The sequence below is a fragment of the Xiphophorus hellerii genome, chromosome 7, assembly GCF_003331165.1.
Source record: "Xiphophorus hellerii strain 12219 chromosome 7, Xiphophorus_hellerii-4.1, whole genome shotgun sequence".
NCBI classification, from domain to species: Eukaryota; Metazoa; Chordata; class Actinopteri; order Cyprinodontiformes; family Poeciliidae; genus Xiphophorus; species Xiphophorus hellerii.
The window spans coordinates 12,765,781-12,790,720 of NC_045678.1; the positions used below are offsets into that span (position 1 = coordinate 12,765,781).

At 38.4% G+C, this 24,940-nt stretch overlaps 1 protein-coding gene across 1 annotated transcript in view; it reads left to right on the plus strand.

Moving 5' to 3' along the window:
• The window catches only part of nck2a (NCK adaptor protein 2a), a 61,091-nt gene extending 36,956 nt beyond the window's left edge, over positions 1-24,135 (plus strand). The window contains exons 3-4 of the mRNA XM_032568010.1: positions 19,480-20,249; positions 21,288-24,135. Coding sequence (XP_032423901.1) covers positions 19,480-20,249; positions 21,288-21,482 — 965 coding nt within the window. The 3' untranslated portion in view covers positions 21,483-24,135. The remainder of the gene's footprint in view (positions 1-19,479; positions 20,250-21,287) is intronic.
• Positions 24,136-24,940: the final 805 nt, after the last annotated feature.

Genomic DNA, 24,940 nt, shown 5'->3' on the forward strand with positions numbered 1-24,940 from the left:
TAATCTCATGTAAGAATTCTCAAGGCTTTTATTTTGAAATTTTCAGTATGCTCCATTTTAAAGTTCTGAACGAATCCCATGTGTAACAGTGCTTTGGATAAAAAAGTCACATAAAGCCAAAAAGCGCAATTACCTGATGTAAAAATATGCAAGGCTTTTATTTTGAAATTATTATTATGCTCCATTTTAAAGTTCCGAACTAATCCCATGTGTAACAGTGCTTTGGATGAAAAAGTCATATACGGCCAAAAAGAGCAATTACATGACGTAAAAATATTCAAGGCTTTTATTTTGAAATTTTCAGTATGCTTCATTTCAGAGGGCCAAACTATTCCATTGTGTAACAGTGCTTTGGATAAAAAAGTCACATAAAGCCAAAAAGCGCAATTACCTGATGTAAAAATATTCAAGGCTTTTATTTTGAAATTATTATTATGCTCCATTTTAAAGTTCCGAACTAATCCCATGTGTAACAGTGCTTTGGATGAAAAAGTCATATAAAGCCAAAAAGAGCAATTACATGATGTAAAAATATTCAAAGCTTTTATTTTGAAATTTTTGTTAAGCTTCATTTCAAAGGGCCAAACTAATCCCATGTGTAACAGTGCTTTGGATGAAAAAGTCAAATAAAGCCAAAAACAGCAATTACCTGATGTAAAAATATTCAAGGCTTTTATTTTGAAATTATTATTATGCTTAATTTTAAAGTTCCAAACTAATACCATGTGTAACAGTTCCTGAGTTAAATCAGTTATATACAGCCCATAGCAGCAAATAGTTCTAAAGGCCAGTTCAGTCCTGATCTGTTTCAACTGAGGGTTCCACTATAGATAGAACTACAATGATGCGTATCTGTAGTCCAAACCAGCAGCCAATAGCCTCTTGAGATCCGTTGCTATGGCAAATAATGGTCTCAGCAGGGTGTGAGCTCTGAGCTCTGAGCTGTCAAACACACAATTGTGTGTTTGAGCAAACACATTTTACTGAAAAGAAGCATTGGAAACAAATCCTTCCTGTTCGGGAACCGTAATACATATTCGAAAAGCGTTTGGAGCGTATGACAGGCCTATGTGTCTTCTGCGATAGTCCCGAGATTCATATCTGTACCTCACTCAGAACATTTACAGTGATGAGAGAAAGAAATGTTGTGCCCAGATCTGAAATTCTATTCAAATACATGGGAGAGAGCCTCAGACAGCCTCAGAAAATCCTGTCGCATGACTTTGCTCTGAAGCACCGTGACAGAAAACCGTACGGTCTAGATAAATTTCGAAAACATTTTACCGGAGCAGACAGGCGTATCAATGTCAGGACCGATTTTGATACTAATCGTGCGATATTTGTGGGCGTGATGGCGATTTCAAAAATGATTTGGGTTGAAAAAGTTGTCTTCATCTCTCACTCTAATCAGCGAGAGAAGCACTGTAATTTTCGGAAAAATGAGAAACTTTGGGTCGCTTAGAGGCAAATTGTGGACAAACCGTAACTGGTATCGACGAGCCGTCTTCACTTTCGAAGAGATCACAGACGTATCTACAAAATGAAATTTGAATGGCATTTCTAGGTGAATTTGTGACGACACAGAAAATCCTCAAAAATAGGGTATTTCCAGGATTTTTCCCATTGACTTATAATGGGGTTTTTTTCGTAGTTTTTTGCGAATTATGTCGCCACGTTAACCCCAAATCCCACCAAAAATAATAGCTCCAATGGCGTGAATTTTCTGCACGTTTTGATACCTCATTTGTAGGTGTGCACCCAGCGGTATGAGCCGCATTAACGGTGACGGAAGAAAAATAAAGAATTATAATAATAAAGAGACGCTTGTTGGGTGTAGAGTAATAGGTTCCTGCCATTGCTTTGCATGGCAGGCCCCAACTAGAAAAACAAAATTTCTGAAGAAATTTAGCCGGGGCCTGCCAAGGCGCGCCCGTCGGGCTTGGGCCCGGCGTCGTCGCGCCACAAATCGGCGTCGACGCCAAAGGACGCCGCGACGTAATCAGTGGCACGCGGAGAACCGCAAGAACGTTAAGCGAGGCGGACGTGCACCATTCGGTACGATTTAAAATTTTTGTCAAGGCTTTTATTTTGGAAGTTTTGTTAAACTTCATTTCAAAGGGCCAACCTAATCCCATGAATAACAGTCATTGGATAAAATCAGTTATATAGTGCTCAAAACAGCAATAATCTCATGTAAGAATTCTCAAGGCTTTTATTTTGAAATTTTCAGTATGCTCCATTTTAAAGTTCTGAACGAATCCCATGTGTAACAGTGCTTTGGATAAAAAAGTCACATAAAGCCAAAAAGCGCAATTACCTGATGTAAAAATATGCAAGGCTTTTATTTTGAAATTATTATTATGCTCCATTTTAAAGTTCCGAACTAATCCCATGTGTAACAGTGCTTTGGATGAAAAAGTCATATACGGCCAAAAAGAGCAATTACATGACGTAAAAATATTCAAGGCTTTTATTTTGAAATTATTATTATGCTCCATTTTAAAGTTCCTAACAAATCCCATGTGTAACAGTGCTTTGGATGAAAAAGTCATATACGGCCAAAAAGAGCAATTACATGACGTAAAAATATTCAAGGCTTTTATTTTGAAATTTTCAGCATGCTTCATTTCAGAGGGCCAAACTATTCCATTGTGTAACAGTGCTTTGGATAAAAAAGTCACATAAAGCCAAAAAGCGCAATTACCTGATGTAAAAATATTCAAGGCTTTTATTTTGAAATTATTATTATGCTCCATTTTAAAGTTCCGAACTAATCCCATGTGTAACAGTGCTTTGGATGAAAAAGTCATATAAAGCCAAAAAGAGCAATTACATGATGTAAAAATATTCAAAGCTTTTATTTTGAAATTTTTGTTAAGCTTCATTTCAAAGGGCCAAACTAATACCATGTGTAACAGTGCTTTGGATGAAAAAGTCAAATAAAGCCAAAAACAGCAATTACCTGATGTAAAAATATTCAAGGCTTTTATTTTGAAATTATTATTATGCTTAATTTTAAAGTTCCAAACTAATACCATGTGTAACAGTTCCTGAGTTAAATCAGTTATATACAGCCCATAGCAGCAAATAGTTCTAAAGGCCAGTTCAGTCCTGATCTGTTTCAACTGAGGGTTCCACTATAGATAGAACTACAATGATGCGTATCTGTAGTCCAAACCAGCAGCCAATAGCCTCTTGAGATCCGTTGCTATGGCAAATAATGGTCTCAGCAGGGTGTGAGCTCTGAGCTCTGAGCTGTCAAACACACAATTGTGTGTTTGAGCAAACACATTTTACTGAAAAGAAGCATTGGAAACAAATCCTTCCTGTTCGGGAACCGTAATACATATTCGAAAAGCGTTTGGAGCGTATGACAGGCCTATGTGTCTTCTGCGATAGTCCCGAGATTCATATCTGTACCTCACTCAGAACATTTACAGCGATGAGAGAAAGAAATGTTGTGCCCAGATCTGAAATTCTATTCAAATACATGGGAGAGAGCCTCAGACAGCCTCAGAAAATCCTGTCGCATGACTTTGCTCTGAAGCACCGTGACAGAAAACCGTACGGTCTAGATAAATTTCGAAAACATTTTACCGGAGCAGACAGGCGTATCAATGTCAGGACCGATTTTGATACTAATCGTGCGATATTTGTGGGCGTGATGGCGATTTCAAAAATGATTTGGGTTGAAAAAGTTGTCTTCATCTCTCACTCTAATCAGCGAGAGAAGCACTGTAATTTTCGGAAAAATGAGAAACTTTGGGTCGCTTAGAGGCAAATTGTGGACAAACCGTAACTGGTATCGACGAGCCGTCTTCACTTTCGAAGAGATCACAGACGTATCTACAAAATGAAATTTGAATGGCATTTCTAGGTGAATTTGTGATGACACAGAAAATCCTCAAAAATAGGGTATTTCCAGGATTTTTCCCATTGACTTATAATGGGGTTTTTTTCGTAGTTTTTTGCGAATTATGTCGCCACGTTAACCCCAAATCCCACCAAAAATAATAGCTCCAATGGCGTGAATTTTCTGCACGTTTTGATACCTCATTTGTAGGTGTGCACCCAGCGGTATGAGCCGCATTAACGGTGACGGAAGAAAAATAAAGAATTATAACTAGAAAATTTCGGAAGAAATTTAGCCGGGGCCTGCCAAGGCGCGCCCGTCGGGCTTGGGCCCGGCGTCGTCACGCCACAAATCGGCGTCGACGCTAAAGAACGCCGCGACGTAATCAGTGGCACGCGGAGAACCGCAAGAACGTTAAGCGAGGCGGACGTGCACCATTCAGTACGATTTAAAATGTTGTCAAGGCTTTTATTTTGGAAGTTTTGTTAAACTTCATTTCAAAGGGCCAAACTAATCCCATGCGTAACAGTCATTGGGTTAAAATAGTTATATAATGCTCAAAACACAAGTAGCTGATGTAAAAATATTCAAGGCTTTTATTTTGAAATGTTTGTTAAGCTTCATTTCAAAGCGCCAAACTAATCCTATGTTTATCAGTGCTTTGGATGAAAACGTCAAATAAAGCCAAAAAGAGCAGTTACGTCATGTAAAAATATTCAAGGCTTTTATTTTGAAATTTTCAGTATGCTTCATTTCAAAGGGCCAAACTAATACCATGTGTAACAGTGCTTTGGATGAAAAAGTCAAATAAAGCCAAAAAGAGCAATTACGTCATGTAAAAATATTCAAGGCTTTTATTTTGAAATTTTCAGTATGCTTCATTTCAAAGGGCCAAACTAATACCATGTGTAACAGTGCTTTGGATGAAAAAGTCAAATAAAGCCAAAAAGAGCAATTACGTCATGTAAAAATATTCAAGGCTTTTATTTTGAAATTTTCAGTATGCTTCATTTCAAAGGGCCAAACTAATACCATGTGTAACAGTGCTTTGGATGAAAAAGTCAAATAAAGCCAAAAAGAGCAATGACCTGATGTAAAAATATTCAAGGCTTTTATTTTGAAATTTTCATCAAGCTTAATTTTAAATTGCCACACTAATCCCATGTGTAACAATTGCTGGGTTAAATCAGTTATATACAGCTCAAAAGAGCAATTTTCTGATGTAAAAATATTCAAGGCTTTTATTTTGAAATTTTTGTTAAGCTTCATTTCAAAGGGCCAAACTAATCCCATGTGTAACAGTTACTGAGTTAAATCAGTTATATACAGCCCATAGCAGCAAGTAGTTATAAAGGCCAGTTAAGTCCTGATCTGTTTCAACTGAGGATAGATAGAACTACAATGATGCGTATTTGTAGTCCAAATCAGCAGCCAATAGCCTCTTGAGATCCGTTGCTATGTTAAATAAGTTTCACACCAAGGTGTGAAGTGTCAGTGAGACAGCCTGAGAGCCTCAGAAAATCCTGTCGCATGACTTTGCTCTGAAGCACCGTGACAGAAAACCGTACGGTCTAGATAAATTTCGAAAACATTTAACCGGAGCAGACAGGCGTATCAATGTCAGGACCGATTTTGATACTAATCGTGCGATATTTGTGGCCGTGATGGCGATTTCAAAAATGATTTGGGTTGAAAAAGTTGTCTTGATCTCTCACTCTAATCAGCGAGAGAAGCCCTCCAACTTTAGGAAAAATGAGAAACTTTGGGTCGCTTAGAGGCAAATTGTGGACAAACCGTAACTGGTATCGACGAGCCGTCTTCACTTTCGAAGAGATCACAGACGTATCTACAAAATGAAATTTGAATGGCATTTCTAGGTGAATTTGTGACGACACAGCAAATCCTCAAAAATAGGGTATTTCTAGGATTTTTCCCATTGAGTTATAATGGGGTTTTTTTCGTAGTTTTTTGCGAATTATGTCGCCACGTTAAGCCCAAATCCCACCAGAAGTAATAGCTCCAATGGCGTGAATTTTCTGCACGTTTTGATACCTCATTTGTAGGTGTGCACCCAGCGGTATGAGCCGCATTAACGGTTACGGAAGAAAAATAAAGAATTATAATAATATTAAAGAGACACTTTGTTGGGTGTAGAGTAATAGGTTCCTGCCATTGCTTTGCATGGCAGGCCCCAATAAAGAGACGCTTGTTGGGTGTAGAGTAATAGGTTCCTGCCATTGCTTTGCATGGCAGGCCCCAACTAGAAAATTTCGGAAGAAATTTAGCCGGGGCCTGCCAAGGCGCGCCCGTCGGGCATGGGCCCGGCGTCGTCACGCCACAAATCGGCGTCGACGCTAAAGAACGCCGCGACGTAATCAGTGGCACGCGGAGAATCGCAAGAACGTTAAGCGAGGCGGACGTGCACCGTTCAGTATTATAAAGTAAGTATATCAGCTAAAATCAGCAGAAACGCTAATGTTAGCGTCATTGCTTTCATCAGTATGTGGGAAATCACTAGGATATTTTCTGTAATTGATTTACTCCATTCAGTATACTAAACATTGCTAAAAAGTAAAATAAATAGCTAATAGCTTATTGAAGCTAAAATGCTAACGCTAATGAACCTTGCATTGAACTGTTTAGTAACAGTTCAATGCTCATAAACTGCAGGAAGGCAGTTCATTAGCATTTACCTAATGATTGTCACAAATATAAATTTTCAATAACGCACACACACACAACATATTACAGTTTAAAAATATATATTGACCTTATGTTAAAGATTTCTACAAACGTTTTACAGGTAAAGTTTACAATGAACCAAAATTACAACATTTAAAGAATACCATAAATTTAAGAATCTAATGTCTCTGCAATAAAAAGAAATTGCTATCTTTTTTATTTTTAAACAACACCTCATATTGTTAAATAACTGATTTTATGTATTCAAGTTTTAAATATTACATTTGAGTTTGCATGGATGTAAAATTACTGCTCAGTTTAAAAATTACAGTATTTTTAAACTGAGCAGTTTAAAAATATGCTCAGTATTTTTAAACTGCTCAGCTAAACTTTGCTGTTTAGCTCGTTAGCTTGTCGATGTTTCAGTTTTATTCGCTGGGAAAATTATTCTTTGTCTGCTTTGAAGATAAGCAGACAAATAATAAAAAACAAGTTTTGATATTAACTCTCAACTTCATTCACAAAACTTTTTCGTTATTTATTACGCAACGAACATGCATTTCACATAAGAACAAAACAATGAGGTGACGTTGCCTGTCCTTGAACACAACGCTGATCCCTCTTCACCCTGTCAATAACTCACACACATCCTCATTGTGTTGTGTTCTGTAAATAAACAAAACACAAGCAAAATCAATAATCTATATGCATATTCCAGTATACTGAGTTTTGGTTTTACATTCATTCTATTTAAATGTAGTTTGTTTGTGCTTACCAATGTTTTCTGGCCGGATGTCAGGCACCGTTTTCCCCTGGTCAGTTTGTCGATGTCTGGTTTTAGTTCTATTCTGTGGCAATCCGCAAAACGGCGTGTAGGTTTTCGTCAGTAATGCGCGATCTGTGCTTGGTCTTGTTTAAAGTCATTATTGAAAACATCTGTTCGCACAGATAGGTGCTTCCAAACGTGGACAAAACACGAGCTGCGTGGAGTCGAAGCTGTGGCATCAAATCAGGGGGCAGTAGACGGTAAAAGTAAAAGTCCTCGATTGAAACATCACGGAACTTCGCTCTTTAGCTTCTTAGCTTGTCGATGTTTCAGTTTTATTCGCTGGGAAAATTAATAATCAGCTTGAGGTGACTCTGCTGCACTCTAGTGGCGAGAAGCCGTAATGTTGGTTGGTAAGAATCGGAAGGCATTATGGGATATGTAGTTTGTAGTCAATTCGTGCTCAAAACCTATTTTAAGTCAATCAATGGGGCTGTAAAACGGTGGTAGGGGGGAGAGGGCCACATAAAATGACGTAGCGGGCCACATGTGGCCCGCGGGCCTTGAGTTTGACACATGTGCAATAGAGGATCTATCTGCTGCTCATGCAAAACAGTCTATTTTAATCCCATGTGTAATAGTCATTGGGTTAAATCAGTTATATAATGCTGAAAATGCAAGTAGTTGATGTAAAAATATTCAAGGCTTTTATTTTGAAATTTTCAGTATGCTTCATTTCAAAGGGCCAAACTAATACCATGTGTAACAGTGCTTTGGATGAAAAAGTCAAATAAAGCCAAAAAGAGCAATTACATGATGTAAAAATATTCAAGGCTTTTATTTTGAAATTTTTGTTAAGCTTCATTTCAAAGGGCCAAACTAATACCATGTGTAACAGTGCTTTGGATGAAAAAGTCAAATAAAGCCAAAAACAGCAATTACCTGATGTAAAAATATTCAAGGCTTTTATTTTGAAATTTTCATCAAGCTTAATTTTAAATTGCCACACTAATCCCATGTGTAACAATTGCTGGGTTAAATCAGTTATATACAGCTCAAAAGAGCAATTTTCTGATGTAAAAATATTCAAGGCTTTTATTGTGAAATTTTTGTTAAGCTTCATTTTAAAGTTCAAAACTAATCCCATGTGTAACAGGTACTGAGTTAAATCAGTTACATACAGCCCATAGCAGCAATTACTTCTAAAGGCCAGTTCAGTCCTGATCTGTTTCAACTGAGGGTTTCACTATAGATAGAACTACAATGATGCGTATTTGTAGTCCAAATCAGCAGCCAATAGCCTCTTGAGATCCGTTGCTATGTTAAATAAGTTTCACACCAAGGTGTGAAATGTCAGTGAGACAGCCTGAGAGCCTCAGAAAATCTTGTCGCATGACTTTGCTCTGAAGCACCGTGACAGAAAACCGTACGGTCTAGATAAATTTCGAAAACATTTTACCGGAGCAGACAGGCGTATCAATGTCAGGACCGATTTTGATACTAATCGTGCGATATTTGTGGCCGTGATGGCGATTTCAAAAATGATTTGGGTTGAAAAAGTTGTCTTGATCTCTCACTCTAATCAGCGAGAGAAGCCCTCTAACTTTAGGAAAAATGAGAAACTTTGGGTCGCTTAGAGGCAAATTGTGGACAAACCGTAACTGGTATCGACGAGCCGTCTTCACTTTCGAAGAGATCACAGACGTATCTACAAAATGAAATTTGAATGGCATTTCTAGGTGAATTTGTGACGACACAGAAAATCCTCAAAAATAGGGTATTTCCAGGATTTTTCCCATTGACTTATAATGGGTTTTTTTTCGCAGTTTTTTGCGAATTATGTCGCCACGTTAAGCCCAAATCCCACCAAAAATAATAGCTCCAATGGCGTGAATTTTCTGCACGTTTTGATACCTCATTTGTAGGTGTGCACCCAGCGGTATGAGCCGCATTAACGGTTACGGAAGAAAAATAAAGAATAAAGAGACACCTTGTTGGGTGTAGAGTAATAGGTTCCTGCCATTGCTTTGCATGGCAGGCCCCAACTAGAAAATTTCGGAATAAATTTAGCCGGGGCCTGCCAAGGCGCGCCCGTCGGGCATGGGCCCGGCGTCGTCACGCTACAAATCGGCGTCGACGCTAAAGAACGCCGCAACGTAATCAGTGGCACGCGGAGAATCGCAAGAACGTCAAGCGAGGCGGACGTGCTCCATTCAGTATTATAAAGTAAGTATATCAGCTAAAATCAGCAGAAACGCTAATGTTAGCGTCATTGCTTTCATCAGCATGTGGGAAATCACTAGGATATTTTCTGTAATTGATTTACTCCATTCAGTATACTAAACATTGCTAAAAAGTAAAATAAATACCTAATAGCTTATTGAAGCTAAAATGCTAACGCTAATGAACCTTGCATTGAACTGTTTAGTAACAGTTCAATGCTCATAAACTGCAGGAAGGCAGTTCATTAGCATTTACCTAATGATTGTCACAAATATAAATTTTCAATAACGCACACACACACAACATATTACAGTTTAAAAATATATATTGACCTTATGTTAAAGATTTCTACAAACTTTTTACAGGTAAAGTTTACAATGAACCAAAATTACAACATTTAAAGAATACCATAAATTTAAGAATCTAATGTCTCTGCAATAAAAAGAAATTGCTATCTTTTTTATTTTTAAACAACACCTCATATTGTTAAATAACTGATTTTATGTATTCAAGTTTTAAATATTACATTTGAGTTTGCATGGATGTAAAATTACTGCTCAGTTTAAAAATTGCGTTGTGTTCTGTAAATAAAGAAAACACAAGCAAAATCAATAAACTATATGCATATTCCAGTATACTGCGTTTTGGTTTTACATCCATTCTATTTAAATGTAGTTTGTTTGTGCTTACCAATGTTTTCTGGCCGGATGTCAGGCACCGTTTTCCCCTGGTCAGTTCGTCGATGTCTGGTTTTAGTTCTATTCTGTGGCAATCCGCAAAACGGCGTTTAGGTTTTCGTCAGTAATGCGCGATGTGTGCTTGGTCTTGTTTAAAGTCATTATTGAAAACATCTGTTCGCACAGATAGGTGCTTTCAAACGTGGACAAAACACGAGCTGCATGGAGTCGAAGCTGTGGCATCAAATCAGGGGGCAGGAGACGGTAAAAGTCCTCGATTGAAACATCACGGGACTTCGCTCTTTAGCTTGTTAGCGTTTCAGTTTTACTCGCTGGGAAAATTAATAATCAGCTTGAGGTGACTCTGCTGCACTCTAGTGGCGAGAAGCCGTAATGTTGGTTGGTAAGAATCGGAAGGCATTATGGGATATGTAGTTTGCAGTCAATTCGTGCTCAAAACCTATTTTAAGTCAATCAATGGGGTTGTAAAACGGTGGTAGGGGGGAGAGGGCCACATAAAATGACGTAGCGGGCCACATGTGGCCCGCGGGCCTTGAGTTTGACACATGTGCAATAGAGGATCTATCTGCTGCTCATGCAAAACAGTCTATTTTAATCCCATGTGTAATAGTCATTGGGTTAAATCAGTTATATAATGCTGAAAACGCAAGTAGTTGATGTAAAAATATTCAAGGCTTTTATTTTGAAATTTTCAGTATGCTTTATTTCAAAGGGCCAAACTAATACCATGTGTAACAGTGCTTTGGATGAAAAAGTGAAATAAAGCCAAAAACAGCAATTACCTGATGTAAAAATATTCAAGGCTTTTATTTTGAAATTTTTGTTAAGCTTCATTTCAAAGGGCCAAACTAATACCATGTGTAACAGTGCTTTGGATGAAAAAGTGAAATAAAGCCAAAAACAGCAATTACCTGATGTAAAAATATTCAAGGCTTTTATTTTGAAATTTTCATCAAGCTTAATTTTAAATTGCCACACTAATCCCATGTGTAACAATTGCTGGGTTAAATCAGTTATATAAAGCTCAAAAGAGCAATTTTCTGATGTAAAAATATTCAAGGCTTTTATTTTGAAATTTTTGTTAAGCTTCATTTCAAAGGGCCAAACTAATACCATGTGTAACAGTGCTTTGGATGAAAAAGTCAAATAAAGCCAAAAAGAGCAATTACATGATGTAAAAATATTCAAGGCTTTTATTGTGAAATTTTTGTTAAGCTTCATTTTAAAGTTCAAAACTAATCCCATGTGTAACAGTGCTTTGGATGAAAAAGTCATACAAAGCCAAAAACAGCAATTACATGATGTAAAAATATTCAAGGCTTTTATTTTGAAATTTTCAGTATGCTTCATTTCGGCTTTTATTTTGAAATTTTCAATATGCTTAATTTTAAAGTTCCAAACTAATCCCATGTGTAACAGTTACTGAGTTAAATCAGTTATATACAGCCCATAGCAGCACGTAGTTCTAAAGGCCAGTTCTCAGTCCTGATCTGTTTCAACTGAGGATAGATAGAACTACAGCGATGCGTATTTGTAGTCCAAACCAGCAGCCAATAGCCTCTTGAGATCCGTTGCTATGTTAAATAAGTTTCACACCAAGGTGTGAAGTGTTAGTGAAACAGCCTGAGAGCCTCAGAAAATCCTGTCGCATGACTTTGCTCTGAAGCACCGTGACAGAAAACCGTACGGTCTAGATAAATTTCGAAAACATTTTACCGGAGCAGACAGGCGTATCAATGTGAGGACCGATTTTGATACTAATCGTGCGATATTTGTGGGCGTGATGGCGATTTCAAAAATGATTTGGGTTGAAAAAGTTGTCTTCATCTCTCACTCTAAGCAGCCAGAGACGCACTCTAACTTTAGGAAAAATGAGAAACTTTGGGTCGCTTAGAGACAAATTGTGGACAAACCGTAACTGGTATCGACGAGCCGTCTTCACTTTCGAAGAGATCACAGACGTATCTACAAAAGGAAATTTGAATGGCATTTCTAGGTGAATTTGTGACGACACAGAAAATCCTCAAAAATAGGGTATTTCCAGGATTTTTCCCATTGAGTTATAATGGGTTTTTTTTCGCAGTTTTTTGCGAATTATGTCGCCACGTTAAGCCCAAATCCCACCAAAAATAATAGCTCCAATGGCGTGAATTTTCTGCACGTTTTGATACCTCATTTGTAGGTGTGCACCCAGCGGTATGAGCCGCATTAACGGTTACGGAAGAAAAATAAAGAATTACTAGAAAATTTCGGAAGAAATTTAGCCGGGGCCTGCCAAGGCGCGCCCGTCGGGCTTGGGCCCGGCGTCGTCACGCCACAAATCGGCGTCGACGCTAAAGAACGCCGCGACGTAATCAGTGGCACGCGGAGAACCGCAAGAACGTTAAGCGAGGCGGACGTGCACCATTCAGTATGATTTAAAATGTTGTCAAGGCTTTTATTTTGGAAGTTTTGTTAAACTTCATTTCAAAGGGCCAAACTAATCCCATGCGTAACAGTCATTGGGTTAAAATAGTTATATAATGCTCAAAACACAAGTAGCTGATGTAAAAATATTCAAGGCTTTTATTTTGAAATGTTTGTTAAGCTTCATTTCAAAGCGCCAAACTAATCCTATGTTTATCAGTGCTTTGGATGAAAACGTCAAATAAAGCCAAAAAGAGCAGTTACGTCATGTAAAAATATTCAAGGCTTTTATTTTGAAATTTTCAGTATGCTTCATTTCAAAGGGCCAAACTAATACCATGTGTAACAGTGCTTTGGATGAAAAAGTCAAATAAAGCCAAAAAGAGCAATTACGTCATGTAAAAATATTCAAGGCTTTTATTTTGAAATTTTCAGTATGCTTCATTTCAAAGGGCCAAACTAATACCATGTGTAACAGTGCTTTGGATGAAAAAGTCAAATAAAGCCAAAAAGAGCAATTACGTCATGTAAAAATATTCAAGGCTTTTATTTTGAAATTTTCAGTATGCTTCATTTCAAAGGGCCAAACTAATACCATGTGTAACAGTGCTTTGGATGAAAAAGTCAAATAAAGCCAAAAAGAGCAATTACGTCATGTAAAAATATTCAAGGCTTTTATTTTGAAATTTTCAGTATGCTTCATTTCAAAGGGCCAAACTAATACCATGTGTAACAGTGCTTTGGATGAAAAAGTCAAATAAAGCCAAAAAGAGCAATTACGTCATGTAAAAATATTCAAGGCTTTTATTTTGAAATTTTCAGTATGCTTCATTTCAAAGGGCCAAACTAATACCATGTGTAACAGTGCTTTGGATGAAAAAATCAAATAAAGCCAAAAAGAGCAATGACCTGATGTAAAAATATTCAAGGCTTTTATTTTGAAATTTTCATCAAGCTTAATTTTAAATTGCCACACTAATCCCATGTGTAACAATTGCTGGGTTAAATCAGTTATATACAGCTCAAAAGAGCAATTTTCTGATGTAAAAATATTCAAGGCTTTTATTTTGAAATTTTTGTTAAGCTTCATTTCAAAGGGCCAAACTAATCCCATGTGTAACAGTTACTGAGTTAAATCAGTTATATACAGCCCATAGCAGCAAGTAGTTATAAAGGCCAGTTAAGTCCTGATCTGTTTCAACTCAGGGTTTCACTATAGATAGAACTACAATGATGCGTATTTGTAGTCCAAACCAGCAGCCAATAGCCTCTTGAGTTCCGTTGCTATGTTAAATAAGTTTCACACCAAGGTGTGAAGTGTTAGTGAAAGAGCCTGAGAGCCTCAGAAAATCCTGTCGCATGACTTTGCTCTGAAGCACCGTGACAGAAAACCGTACGGTCTAGATAAATTTCGAAAACATTTTACCGGAGCAGACAGGCGTATCAATGTCAGGACCGATTTTGATACTAATCGTGCGATATTTGTGGGCGTGATGGCGATTTCAAAAATGATTTGGGCTGAAAAAGTTGTCTTCATCTCTCACTCTAAGCAGCCAGAGACGCACTCTAACTTTAGGAAAAATGAGAAACTTTGGGTCGCTTAGAGGCAAATTGTGGACAAACCGTAACTGGTATCGACGAGCCGTCTTCACTTTCGAAGAGATCACAGACGTATCTACAAAATGAAATTTGAATGGCATTTCTAGGTGAATTTGTGACGACACAGCAAATCCTCAAAAATAGGGTATTTCTAGGATTTTTCCCATTGAGTTATAATGGGGTTTTTTTCGTAGTTTTTTGCGAATTATGTCGCCACGTTAAGCCCAAATCCCACCAGAAGTAATAGCTCCAATGGCGTGAATTTTCTGCACGTTTTGATACCTCATTTGTAGGTGTGCACCCAGCGGTACGAGCCGCATTAACGGTTACGGAAGAAAAATAAAGAATATTAAAGAGACGCTTTTCTCCGACAATAGTAATAGGTTCCTGCCATTGCTTTGCATGGCAGGCCCCAACTAGAAAATTTCGGAAGAAATTTAGCCGGGGCCTGCCAAGGCGCGCCCGTCGGGCATGGGCCCGGCGTCGTCACGCCACAAATCGGCATCGACGCTAAAGAACGCCGCGACGTAATCAGTGGCACGCGGAGAACCGCAAGAACGTTAAGCGAGGCGGACGTGCACCGTTCAGTATTATAAAGTAAGTATATCAGCTAAAATCAGCAGAAACGCTAATGTTAGCGTCATTCCTTTCATCAGCATGTGGGAAATCACTAGGATATTTTCTGTAATTGATTTACTCCATTCAGTATACTAAACATTGCTAAAAAGTAAAATAAATAGCTAATAGCTTATTGAAGCTAAAATGCTAACGCTAATGAACCTTGCATTGAACTGTTTAGTAACAGTTCAATGCTCATAAACTGCAGGAAGGCAGTTCATTAGCATTTACCTAATGATTGTCACAAATATAAATTTTCAATAACGCACACACACACAACATATCACAGTTTAAAAATATATATTGACCTTATGTTAAAGATTTCTACAAACTTTTTACAGGTAAAGTTTACAATGAACCAAAATTACAACATTTAAAGAATACCATAAATTTAAGAATCTAATGTCTCTGCAATAAAAAGAAATTGCTATCTTTTTTATTTTTAAACAACACCTCATATTGTTAAATAACTGATTTTATGTATTCAAGTTTTAAATATTACATTTGAGTTTGCATGGATGTAAAATTACTGCTCAGTTTAAAAATTACAGTATTTTTAAACTGAGCAGTTTAAAAATATGCTCAGTATTTTTAAGCTGCTCAGCTAAACTTCGCTCTTTAGCTCGTTAGCTTGTCGATGTTTCAGTTTTATTCGCTGGGAAAATTATTCTTTGTCTGCTTTGAAGATAAGCAGACAAATAATAAAAAACAAGTTTTGATATTAACTCTCAACTTCATTCACAAAACTTTTTCGTTATTTATTACGCAACGAACATGCATTTCACATAAGAACAAAACAATGAGGTGACGTTGCCTGTCCTTGAACACAACGCTGATCCCTCTTCACCCTGTCACCAACTCACACACATCCTCATTGTGTTGTGTTCTGTAAATAAACAAAACACAAGCAAAATCAATAAACTATATGCATATTCCAGTATACTGAGTTTTGGTTTTACATTCATTCTATTTAAATGTAGTTTGTTTGTGCTTACCAATGTTTTCTGGCCGGATGTCAGGCACCGTTTCCCCCTGGTCAGTTCGTCGATGTCTGGTTTTTTGTTCTATTCTGTGGCAATCCGCAAAACGGCGTGTAGGTTTTCGTCAGTAATGCGCGATCTGTGCTTGGTCTTGTTTAAAGTCATTATTGAAAACATCTCTTCGCACAGATAGGTGCTTCCAAACGTGGACAAAACACGAGCTGCGTGGAGTCGAAGCTGCGGCATTAAATCAGGGGCAGTAGACGGTAAAAGTAAAAGTCCTCGATTGAAACATCACGGAACTTCGCTCTTTAGCTTCTTAGCTTGTCGATGTTTCAGTTTTATTCGCTGGGAAAATTAATAATCAGCTTGAGGTGACTCTGCTGCACTCTAGTGGCGAGAAGCCATAATGTTGGTTGGTAAGAATCGGAAGGCATTATGGGATATGTAGTTTGTAGTCCATTCGTGCTCAAAACAATTAATAATCAGCTTGAGGTGACTCTGCTGCACTCTAGTGGCGAGAAGCCGTAATGTTGGTTGGTAAGAATCGGAAGGCATTATGGGATATGTAGTTTGTAGTCCATTCGTGCTCAAAACCTATTTTAAGTCAATCAATGGGGCTGTAAAACGGTGGTAGGGGGGAGAGGGCCACATAAAATGACGTAGCGGGCCACATGTGGCCCGCGGGCCTTGAGTTTGACACATGTGCAATAGAGGATCTATCTGCTGCTCATGCAAAACAGTCTATTTTAATCCCATGTGTAATAGTCATTGGGTTAAATCAGTTATATAATGCTGAAAACGCAAGTAGTTGATGTAAAAATATTCAAGGCTTTTATTTTGAAATTTTCAGTATGCTTCATTTCAAAGGGCCAAACTAATACCATGTGCTTTGGATGAAAAAGTCAAATAAAGCCAAAAAGAGCAATTACATGATGTAAAAATATTCAAGGCTTTTATTTTGAAATTTTCAGTATGCTTCATTTCAAAGGGCCAAACTAATACCATGTGTAACAGTGCTTTGGATGAAAAAGTCAAATAAAGCCAAAAAGAGCAATTACATGATGTAAAAATATTCAAGGCTTTTATTTTGAAATTTTTGTTAAGCTTCATTTCAAAGGGCCAAACTAATACCATGTGTAACAGTGCTTTGGATGAAAAAGTCAAATAAAGCCAAAAACAGCAATTACCTGATGTAAAAATATTCAAAGCTTTTATTTTGAAATTTTCATCAAGCTTAATTTTAAATTGCCACACTAATCCCATGTGTAACAATTGCTGGGTTAAATCAGTTATATAAAGCTCAAAAGAGCAATTTTCTGATGTGAAAATATTCAAGGCTTTTATTTTGAAATTTTTGTTAAGCTTCATTTCAAAGGGCCAAACTAATACCATGTGTAACAGTGCTTTGGATGAAAAAGTCAAATAAAGCCAAAAAGAGCAATTACATGATGTAAAAATATTCAAGGCTTTTATTGTGAAATTTTTGTTAAGCTTCATTTTAAAGTTCAAAACTAATCCCATGTGTAACAGTGCTTTGGATGAAAAAGTCATACAAAGCCAAAAACAGCAATTACATGATGTAAAAATATTCAAGGCTTTTATTTTGAAATTTTCAGTATGCTTCATTTCGGCTTTTATTTTGAAATTTTCAATATGCTTAATTTTAAAGTTCCAAACTAATCCCATGTGTAACAGTTACTGAGTTAAATCAGTTATATACAGCCCATAGCAGCACGTAGTTCTAAAGGCCAGTTCTCAGTCCTGATCTGTTTCAACTGAGGATAGATAGAACTACAATGATGCGTATTTGTAGTACAAATCAGCAGCCAATAGCCTCTTGAGTTCCGTTGCTATGGCAAATAATGGTCTCAGCAGGGTGTGAGCTCTGAGCTCTGAGCTGTCAAACACACAATTGTGTGTTTGAGCAAACACGTTTTACTGAAAAGAAGCATTGGAAACAAATCCTTCCTGTTCGGGAACCGTAATACATATTCGAAAAGCGTTTGTAGCGTATGACAGTTCAATGTGTCTTCTGCGATAGTCCCGAGATTCATATCTGTACCTCACTCAGAGCATTTACAGCGATGAGAGAAAGAAATGTTGTGCCCAGATCTGAACCGAGATGGGCTGTCACTCTAATTTGAAGAAAAATGAGAAACTTTGGGTCGCTTAGAGGCAAATTGTGGACAAACCGTAACTGGTATCGACGAGCCGTCTTCACTTTCGAAGAGATCACAGACATATCTACAAAATGAAATTTGAATGGCATTTCTAGGTGAATTTGTGACGACACAGAAAATCCTCAAAAATAGGGTATTTCTAGGATTTTTCCCATTGACTTATAATGGGGTTTTTTTCGTAGTTTTTTGCGAATTATGTCGCCACGTTAAGCCCAAATCCCACCACAAGTAATAGCTCCAATGGCGTGAATTTTCTGCACGTTTTGATACCTCATTTGTAGGTGTGCACCAAGCGGTATGAGCCGCATTAACGGTTACGGAAGAATAAAGAATATTAAAGAGACGCTTCTCTCCGACAATAGTAATAGGTTCCTGCCATTGCTTTGCATGGCAGGCCCCAATAAAGAGACACTTTGTTGGGTGTAGAGTAATAGGTTCCTGCCATTGCTTTGCATGGCAGGCCCCAATAAAGAAACACTTTCTCCGACAATAACAATAGGTTCCTGCCATTGCTTTGCATGGCAGGCCCCAACTACATTTTATCAGTTTTGAAGAAATAGCTGACTTGACACATGCCAGTACAATTTCCTCAATTTGCCTGCATCTTTATTTTATAATCCCCCCCGGATTAGTTTGCTGATCAAGTCCCAAGGTTCGATACAACTCAACTCAGTTAAATCTTTTTTTCCCATTAGTTTGGATTCCCTCCGGTGGAATTTCAAGCTGGCCAATCAGGGAACAGAAGGAGAAGTTGTGAACGATGACGTTGATTTTCTGCACTGTTTTTCTTTTTTTTTTTTTTACCCCTCCAGGGGGTCTTTTGTGGGCTCTAGTGTCCCTTATATGATAGTAGGCTGACAGGAAACGGAGAAGGAGAGGGGGCAAGACATGCGGCAAATGTCGTCGGGTCCGGGAGTCAAACCCGCAACGGCCGCGTCGAGGACTCAAGGCCTCCAAATACGGGTCGCGCTAACCGCTACGCCACCACGGCACGCCCCCTCTGCACTGTTTTTCTGCTTGCGTTTTTAGCAATAGCAGGAGCTCATCAAAATCCGTCTTCAGACGTCCAGTAACTGGATGCTGGATTGTCATATTTGATAAGTGGTGACTCCTAAAAGGTATTCTGCTGATCCAAAAGATGGCAGGAAAAAGAACACTTCTTGAAATTTTAAATACAGATAAAACTAGCCATTCTACAGGACATATGAGACTTTTGTTTCTACCTAAAACAATATTTTCACAACAAAAATATCCACGAACTTCCTGCTTGTCTTCTTGAATGCAGGGCAGTCAGTTCTTAAGTCATTACTTCTTTCCAGAAAAAGGAAGGCTTAAACAAACGAAATCAAATTATATTTTGTGATTAAGTTTGGCCATCTAAGATACTGCTAAAGGAGTTAAGATCACAGATGCAGTTATGTCCAGTGTTTCCAAACTATTCAACTGAAGGTGTTGTCTTTTTCATGCACAGGTTTGGGAAAGGGTAAGAGGAAGGCGAGTGCGCGTGATACCTCCCCTACGCCGAGCTCAGACACAGAGTATCCTTCCAACGGCAGCGGGGGCGGAGGTGTGGTCGGCGCCGCAGAGAGGATCTATGACCTCAACATCCCTGCTGTGGTCAAGTTTGCATACACACAAGAGAGAGATGACGAGCTAACTCTGCTCAAAGGCTCCAGGGTGGTCGTCATGGAGAAGTGCAGCGACGGCTGGTGGCGTGGCAGTCAGGGCGGCCGCGTCGGCTGGTTCCCCTCCAATTACGTCCAGGAGGAGCTCATGGGGGTGGACGACAGAGAGGGGGATTCCCCGCGGGGTTACATCGGCGGACCTCAGGGAACTCTGCTGGCCAACGGCCGTGCCGGCGGCCGGGGCGTCGTCCTCCACCTGGTCCAAACGCTCTACCCCTTCAGCTCGACAACCGAGGAGGAGCTGAACTTTGAAAAAGGAGAAATCATGGACGTGATAGAGAAGCCGGAGAACGACCCAGAGTGGTGGAGGTGTAAGAACTCTCGTGGCATCGTGGGCCTGGTGCCTAAAAACTATGTGGTGGTGCTGGACGAGCGACCCGGCCCACCCTCCACCACGTCGAGCTCCCCTCAGAGCCGCTATACGGGACCGGCTCGCTCGGGGAGGTTTGCCGGCAGGGACTGGTACTACGGCAACATCACCAGACATGAGGCTGAGTGCATACTCAACGAACGGGGAGAGGAGGGCGACTTCCTCATACGAGACAGCGAGTCATCGGTGAGTCATTTAGGTGAAGTCATGGCACCATGTAGGAGACGCTGACAAGGTTTTTATCCAAAGTTAATAAAATTAGAAATCTTAATTAAATTCTCATGGTAAATTTGCACACATATTATAAAATGAAAGAAGCATATAAATGACTTTAAAGAGTAGATGGTCAAGAATCACATGAAAATGTAACTGAGGTGCAGGAATTTAATCTACATCTGCTTCCAGCAATGTTTTCACACACATTATTGAGGTTGTTGACTTGTAGCTATGGCTGCAGATGAATCAGTAAGGTCTGTACCCATTGCGTACAATTTTCCAGTTAAACAAGCTGTTGCACGTGGCTGCATCCGACTAATGCACCATATTTCTGCATTTTCACACTGATTAATCGCCAATAAACAATTATCTAAATGGCGCAGAATATTTTATGTTGAAATATACTTAGTGCTCAGTAATTTCATAATTCATACATAGCAGTTTAATGTATGCATACATAAATGGTATTCTTATTTTCTGCTTAACTTTTCTCTTTTTTTCTAATTCAGTCATTAGATCCACTCATAGTTAGTAAACATCCTGAATTCAGAGGAAACCATTTTAATCTCAATAGATGAACTTCCGAGGTCTAAAATGAGCTCAGGAGGCTTTGTGGTGTAGAGTTGGAGTGAGCGTCTCTCGTACAGACTCTGTAATCCTCATTGCCGCCGTCCTGGGTTTGATTCCTGAACCTGACACCTTTGCTGCATCTCTTCTCCCTCTTTTCACTCTTTTTGCCCATTTCCTGTCTGATTAGTATCAATTAATCCTTTTCATGTTGAAAGAAAATTTAAATAAATAAAATCCACTCAGTATTTATGGCCTTAATAGAAAGTAACCTTTCACCTTTTGATTAACTTGTTTTAAAAGTTGTAAAACTGCCATTTTAAACCTTTAAATTATAGCACAAGATTTTATTTTTTTTTTATATTATGAACACAATGCTGCCCCCTGCTGGCCGATCTTAATTTGCTCAACGTAATCGTGTGTTCCTGTTTTGTCTTTTAGCCCAGTGATTTCTCCGTGTCCCTGAAGGCGGTGGAGAAAAACAAGCACTTTAAAGTGCAGCTGTCAGACGGGATGTACTGCATCGGCCAGCGCAGGTTCACCTCCATGGATGAACTAGTGGAGCATTACAAGAAGGCCCCCATCTACACAAGCGATCACGGAGAGAAGCTGTACCTGGTGAAGGCGCTGCTGTGATCTACACACCTACACTGGATCTCTCACACACACACAAACACACACACACACATGATCCCTAACTGTCTTAACCCAAGCCTTAGCTCTGGACCCCTCCTGCTGTGGCGTCTGTACCACATCCAGATCCTCAGATCTCCTGGATTTGTTTTTTTTCAAGTGAAAACTAGACAAACTTGTTTTCTTGTTTGTTTTTTCTAGCTCTTTGCTGTTTTTTGCAGACGACCCTCAGACAGCCATCACCGAGCCACACGGAGAACACAGTGTGTACCGAGCCTCTGTTCTCTTGGATGTGCTAACATGCAGTGACCACATTTGCTGCTAACAGAACGCCTGAGGCCTTGTCGGGGGGTTGAGCTCTCCCTCTGATGTCATACGTAACGTCTTCTTACTAGCACGCACATTGTAAGTTCCACCATTGCTCTTAACTCATCCAGGAGAGAATCGACGTTCTCACCGGTTCAAAGAGGGACTCAGACCTCAGTCACGTCTAATCGCAGCCCATGTTTCATTTAGTCTATCAAGACCCACTTGTTAGTTAACTCACTTTATTATATATTTTTTAAAGCATATTTAAATTTGTTCAAGTTTTGTAGTTACTTTTTCACAAAGTGACCGGAATCACTTTTGCCTTTTTTTTTTTCTTTCTAATTTTCACCATTCCTCCACCCGCTCGTTTTTGTTTTTTGTTTTTTTTAGTGCCACCTTTTTCTGTTTCTACCGAACAGTTAATTGCTAGTGATACTTTAAATCTGGACAACAACAATCACTGTAGTATTTCTACCAGGCGGTGCAATAGAAGAGACCTCAGAGTTCCTGTAGAGTTTGAATGTTGATCCATGTAACCAAACGTGCCACCCTGTACCCGTTTACTACTGGCTCCAATTCTGCACTGCACTCTCAGATTAACCCACAGCTCAGTGCTCGTGCTTTATATTGTGTCGAGTTGAACATGTTGCCGTTCTGTTCTCCAGTACGTGTTTGTAGCTACATGAGGAAGAACAACAATAAAATCTTTTTTGTTTGTTTGTTTTGGGAATGCTTCGTGAGTAACTACACTGTTTCTGTGATGGCGATGCTGTTTGGGGAAAAAGAAAGAAAGTACCTCTTCTGATAGTATCTTTGTGATTACAAATAACTTTGCAGGAAATATATATTAAAGACTAATCAGTAATTAAATGAAACCCCGATTTGAACAGAAGTCTATTTAGGGATAGGTATTTTAGAGCTCTATCTTTATAAATCAAAGTAATTTGATATATTAGCACCCCTGGTTAGCGGCTACTTCAGCTCTGTTTAGGACTGAATATTTAAAACTAGTTATTTAATATTAAAGTCGCAAACACCTGATTGTAAAATTAGTGTCAATTTGCTGTATTTAGACATTCTGGATGCTCCTCATTTATTGGCATCACTGCTTAAGATGTGCAAAAAGGAAAATCATTTTTTAAAGGTGAGGGTTTATTTTTTAACCTTATTTACTATCCCACTCTACAGAGAGTGGAATAGTTATAGAACTGTGTTTGTCACAGTTTTTTAGTGATTTTTTTATTTTTAATCACTTCTCTCAGTCTCACTATGGTCACATTTAGGTGAGTGGCTTTGTTTTTTGTTGCGTCCTTTTATGACTTATCTGATCAACACACATCTACTTTAACAAAATGACATGTTTTCTTGTCTTTCCTATTTTGAAGTAAGAGAAATAGTCATTATCCCCACTGGAAACATGAAATCTTCACTTGGTCATTAAAAGCTTATTGACTCTGAGATCAAGAGAGGAAAACTTAACTACACTTTAAAACTTATATTTATTTCATAAGAAATGTTGGAGCTGATTTTTGGCACAGGTGATGTTCAGCAAAAAATTAGTTTTACTGAGGGATTTTTTTAATTTCTTTATCCACAGAATAAGAAGAAGTTCAAATGTTTTCTTGTCTTTCTCATTTAGAAGAGTGGCTAAGAAAATTAGGCCTCGGTATCATAATTTGACCAATGGAAAATGTTTCTGGATGCACAGATTAACAAGAAAAACACACTAAAAAGTTCTAATAACTTTTTTAGTAGGATTTGCTGTGATAAGATTAATATTCTATTTTACACATCTTTAACAGAGGGCCCAATAACTATTATACAGGCATAGCATAGTAGCAGATTAAAACCCTTGATTAGCTTGTATTCAGTTGAAATAAATCATCCTTCATTGTAAAGAAGCCAAATACACCACCATCTGATTTGCATCCAGAAATCTAGCAACACCAAACATCCACTTGTTTCTGTGTTTGTTTACCAATGGAAGTGTTGATCACGGGGTCCTCAGCTTTTATATGATATATCTGAATGTTATTGAGCACTGTTATTTAATTCTTGTCTCCACTGTATGTATATATTCAAATAAGAAGAGGTGCATATATGAATCATTGAGATCCAACCTACGGTACTGTATCACTGACAACGTGATGAGAATTGAGATACTTTTGTTCAATAAAATTTTTTGACAAACACTCGTGACTGTTTCATGCAGCGTTGACGGTTCTGGGTTTAAATCCAGTGAAGTTTGAGTTTAAGGGTTTCCGTTTTGTTTTTTCTAATAAATTGAATCTTTGTAGAGCTTGAAGCTTCCCATATGGACCATCAATAAAGGAGTTTTTTGAAGCTATTTTGTGATTGGTCTCTTGGTTGCATTTTTGATTATTTCCCTCTTATCTGGTTGACAATCTTTTGGTACCAAAGAACATCTAAATTTAGCTTCTTCCTTAATGGTTCTATTGTGTCTTCCTGTTCCTACTGAGGTCATAAGGCACTTGGGTTTCACAACTGGATTAAAGTCCTCATGCGAAGTCTGACACGCTACTTATGCTTTATTTTGTACAAATCAATTTTTTTTTAAAATATATACACATGCGACATGCGTCCATACATTTAAGCATACAAAAAACAATGTTTTGCAGCATTCATTTTAGCTACTGTACTTGTTTGAAAAAGAGTGAGAAGTTTGCCATGCTTTCTGTGTGCTGGCTATTATTAGCTTCCGAGTTATCACCTGACATAAAATGAAGCGTAGAAAGAGAAGAGTCATGCAGGCTAAGCATTGCAACACTGCAGTTTATGTGTTATATTGCTTGAAAGATCAAGCTGTGTTCTTTCATGTTTTGGTGTGAACACTTAAAGAGCATTTCCTGTAGTTTTTTTTATAGAGAGCTCTGATCTGAGGTGTTGCCCGTCTCTGAGGACGGATGATTCTTGTCAGACGGGTTCTTATCTGGTACTGAGGTGGAACCAGAGAGCTGCTGGTGAAGGAAAGGAAAGTTTCATATCAACATTTCCTATTTTTGTGAACGCCTTCACACACTCAGTACCTTGATATAATATTACACACATTTTCCACTGTTGTCCACCCATTTGGGATGAGGTGTTCCAGTAATCCTAGTCTGATGATAGACATGCTCTTGAGTAAAGTTACA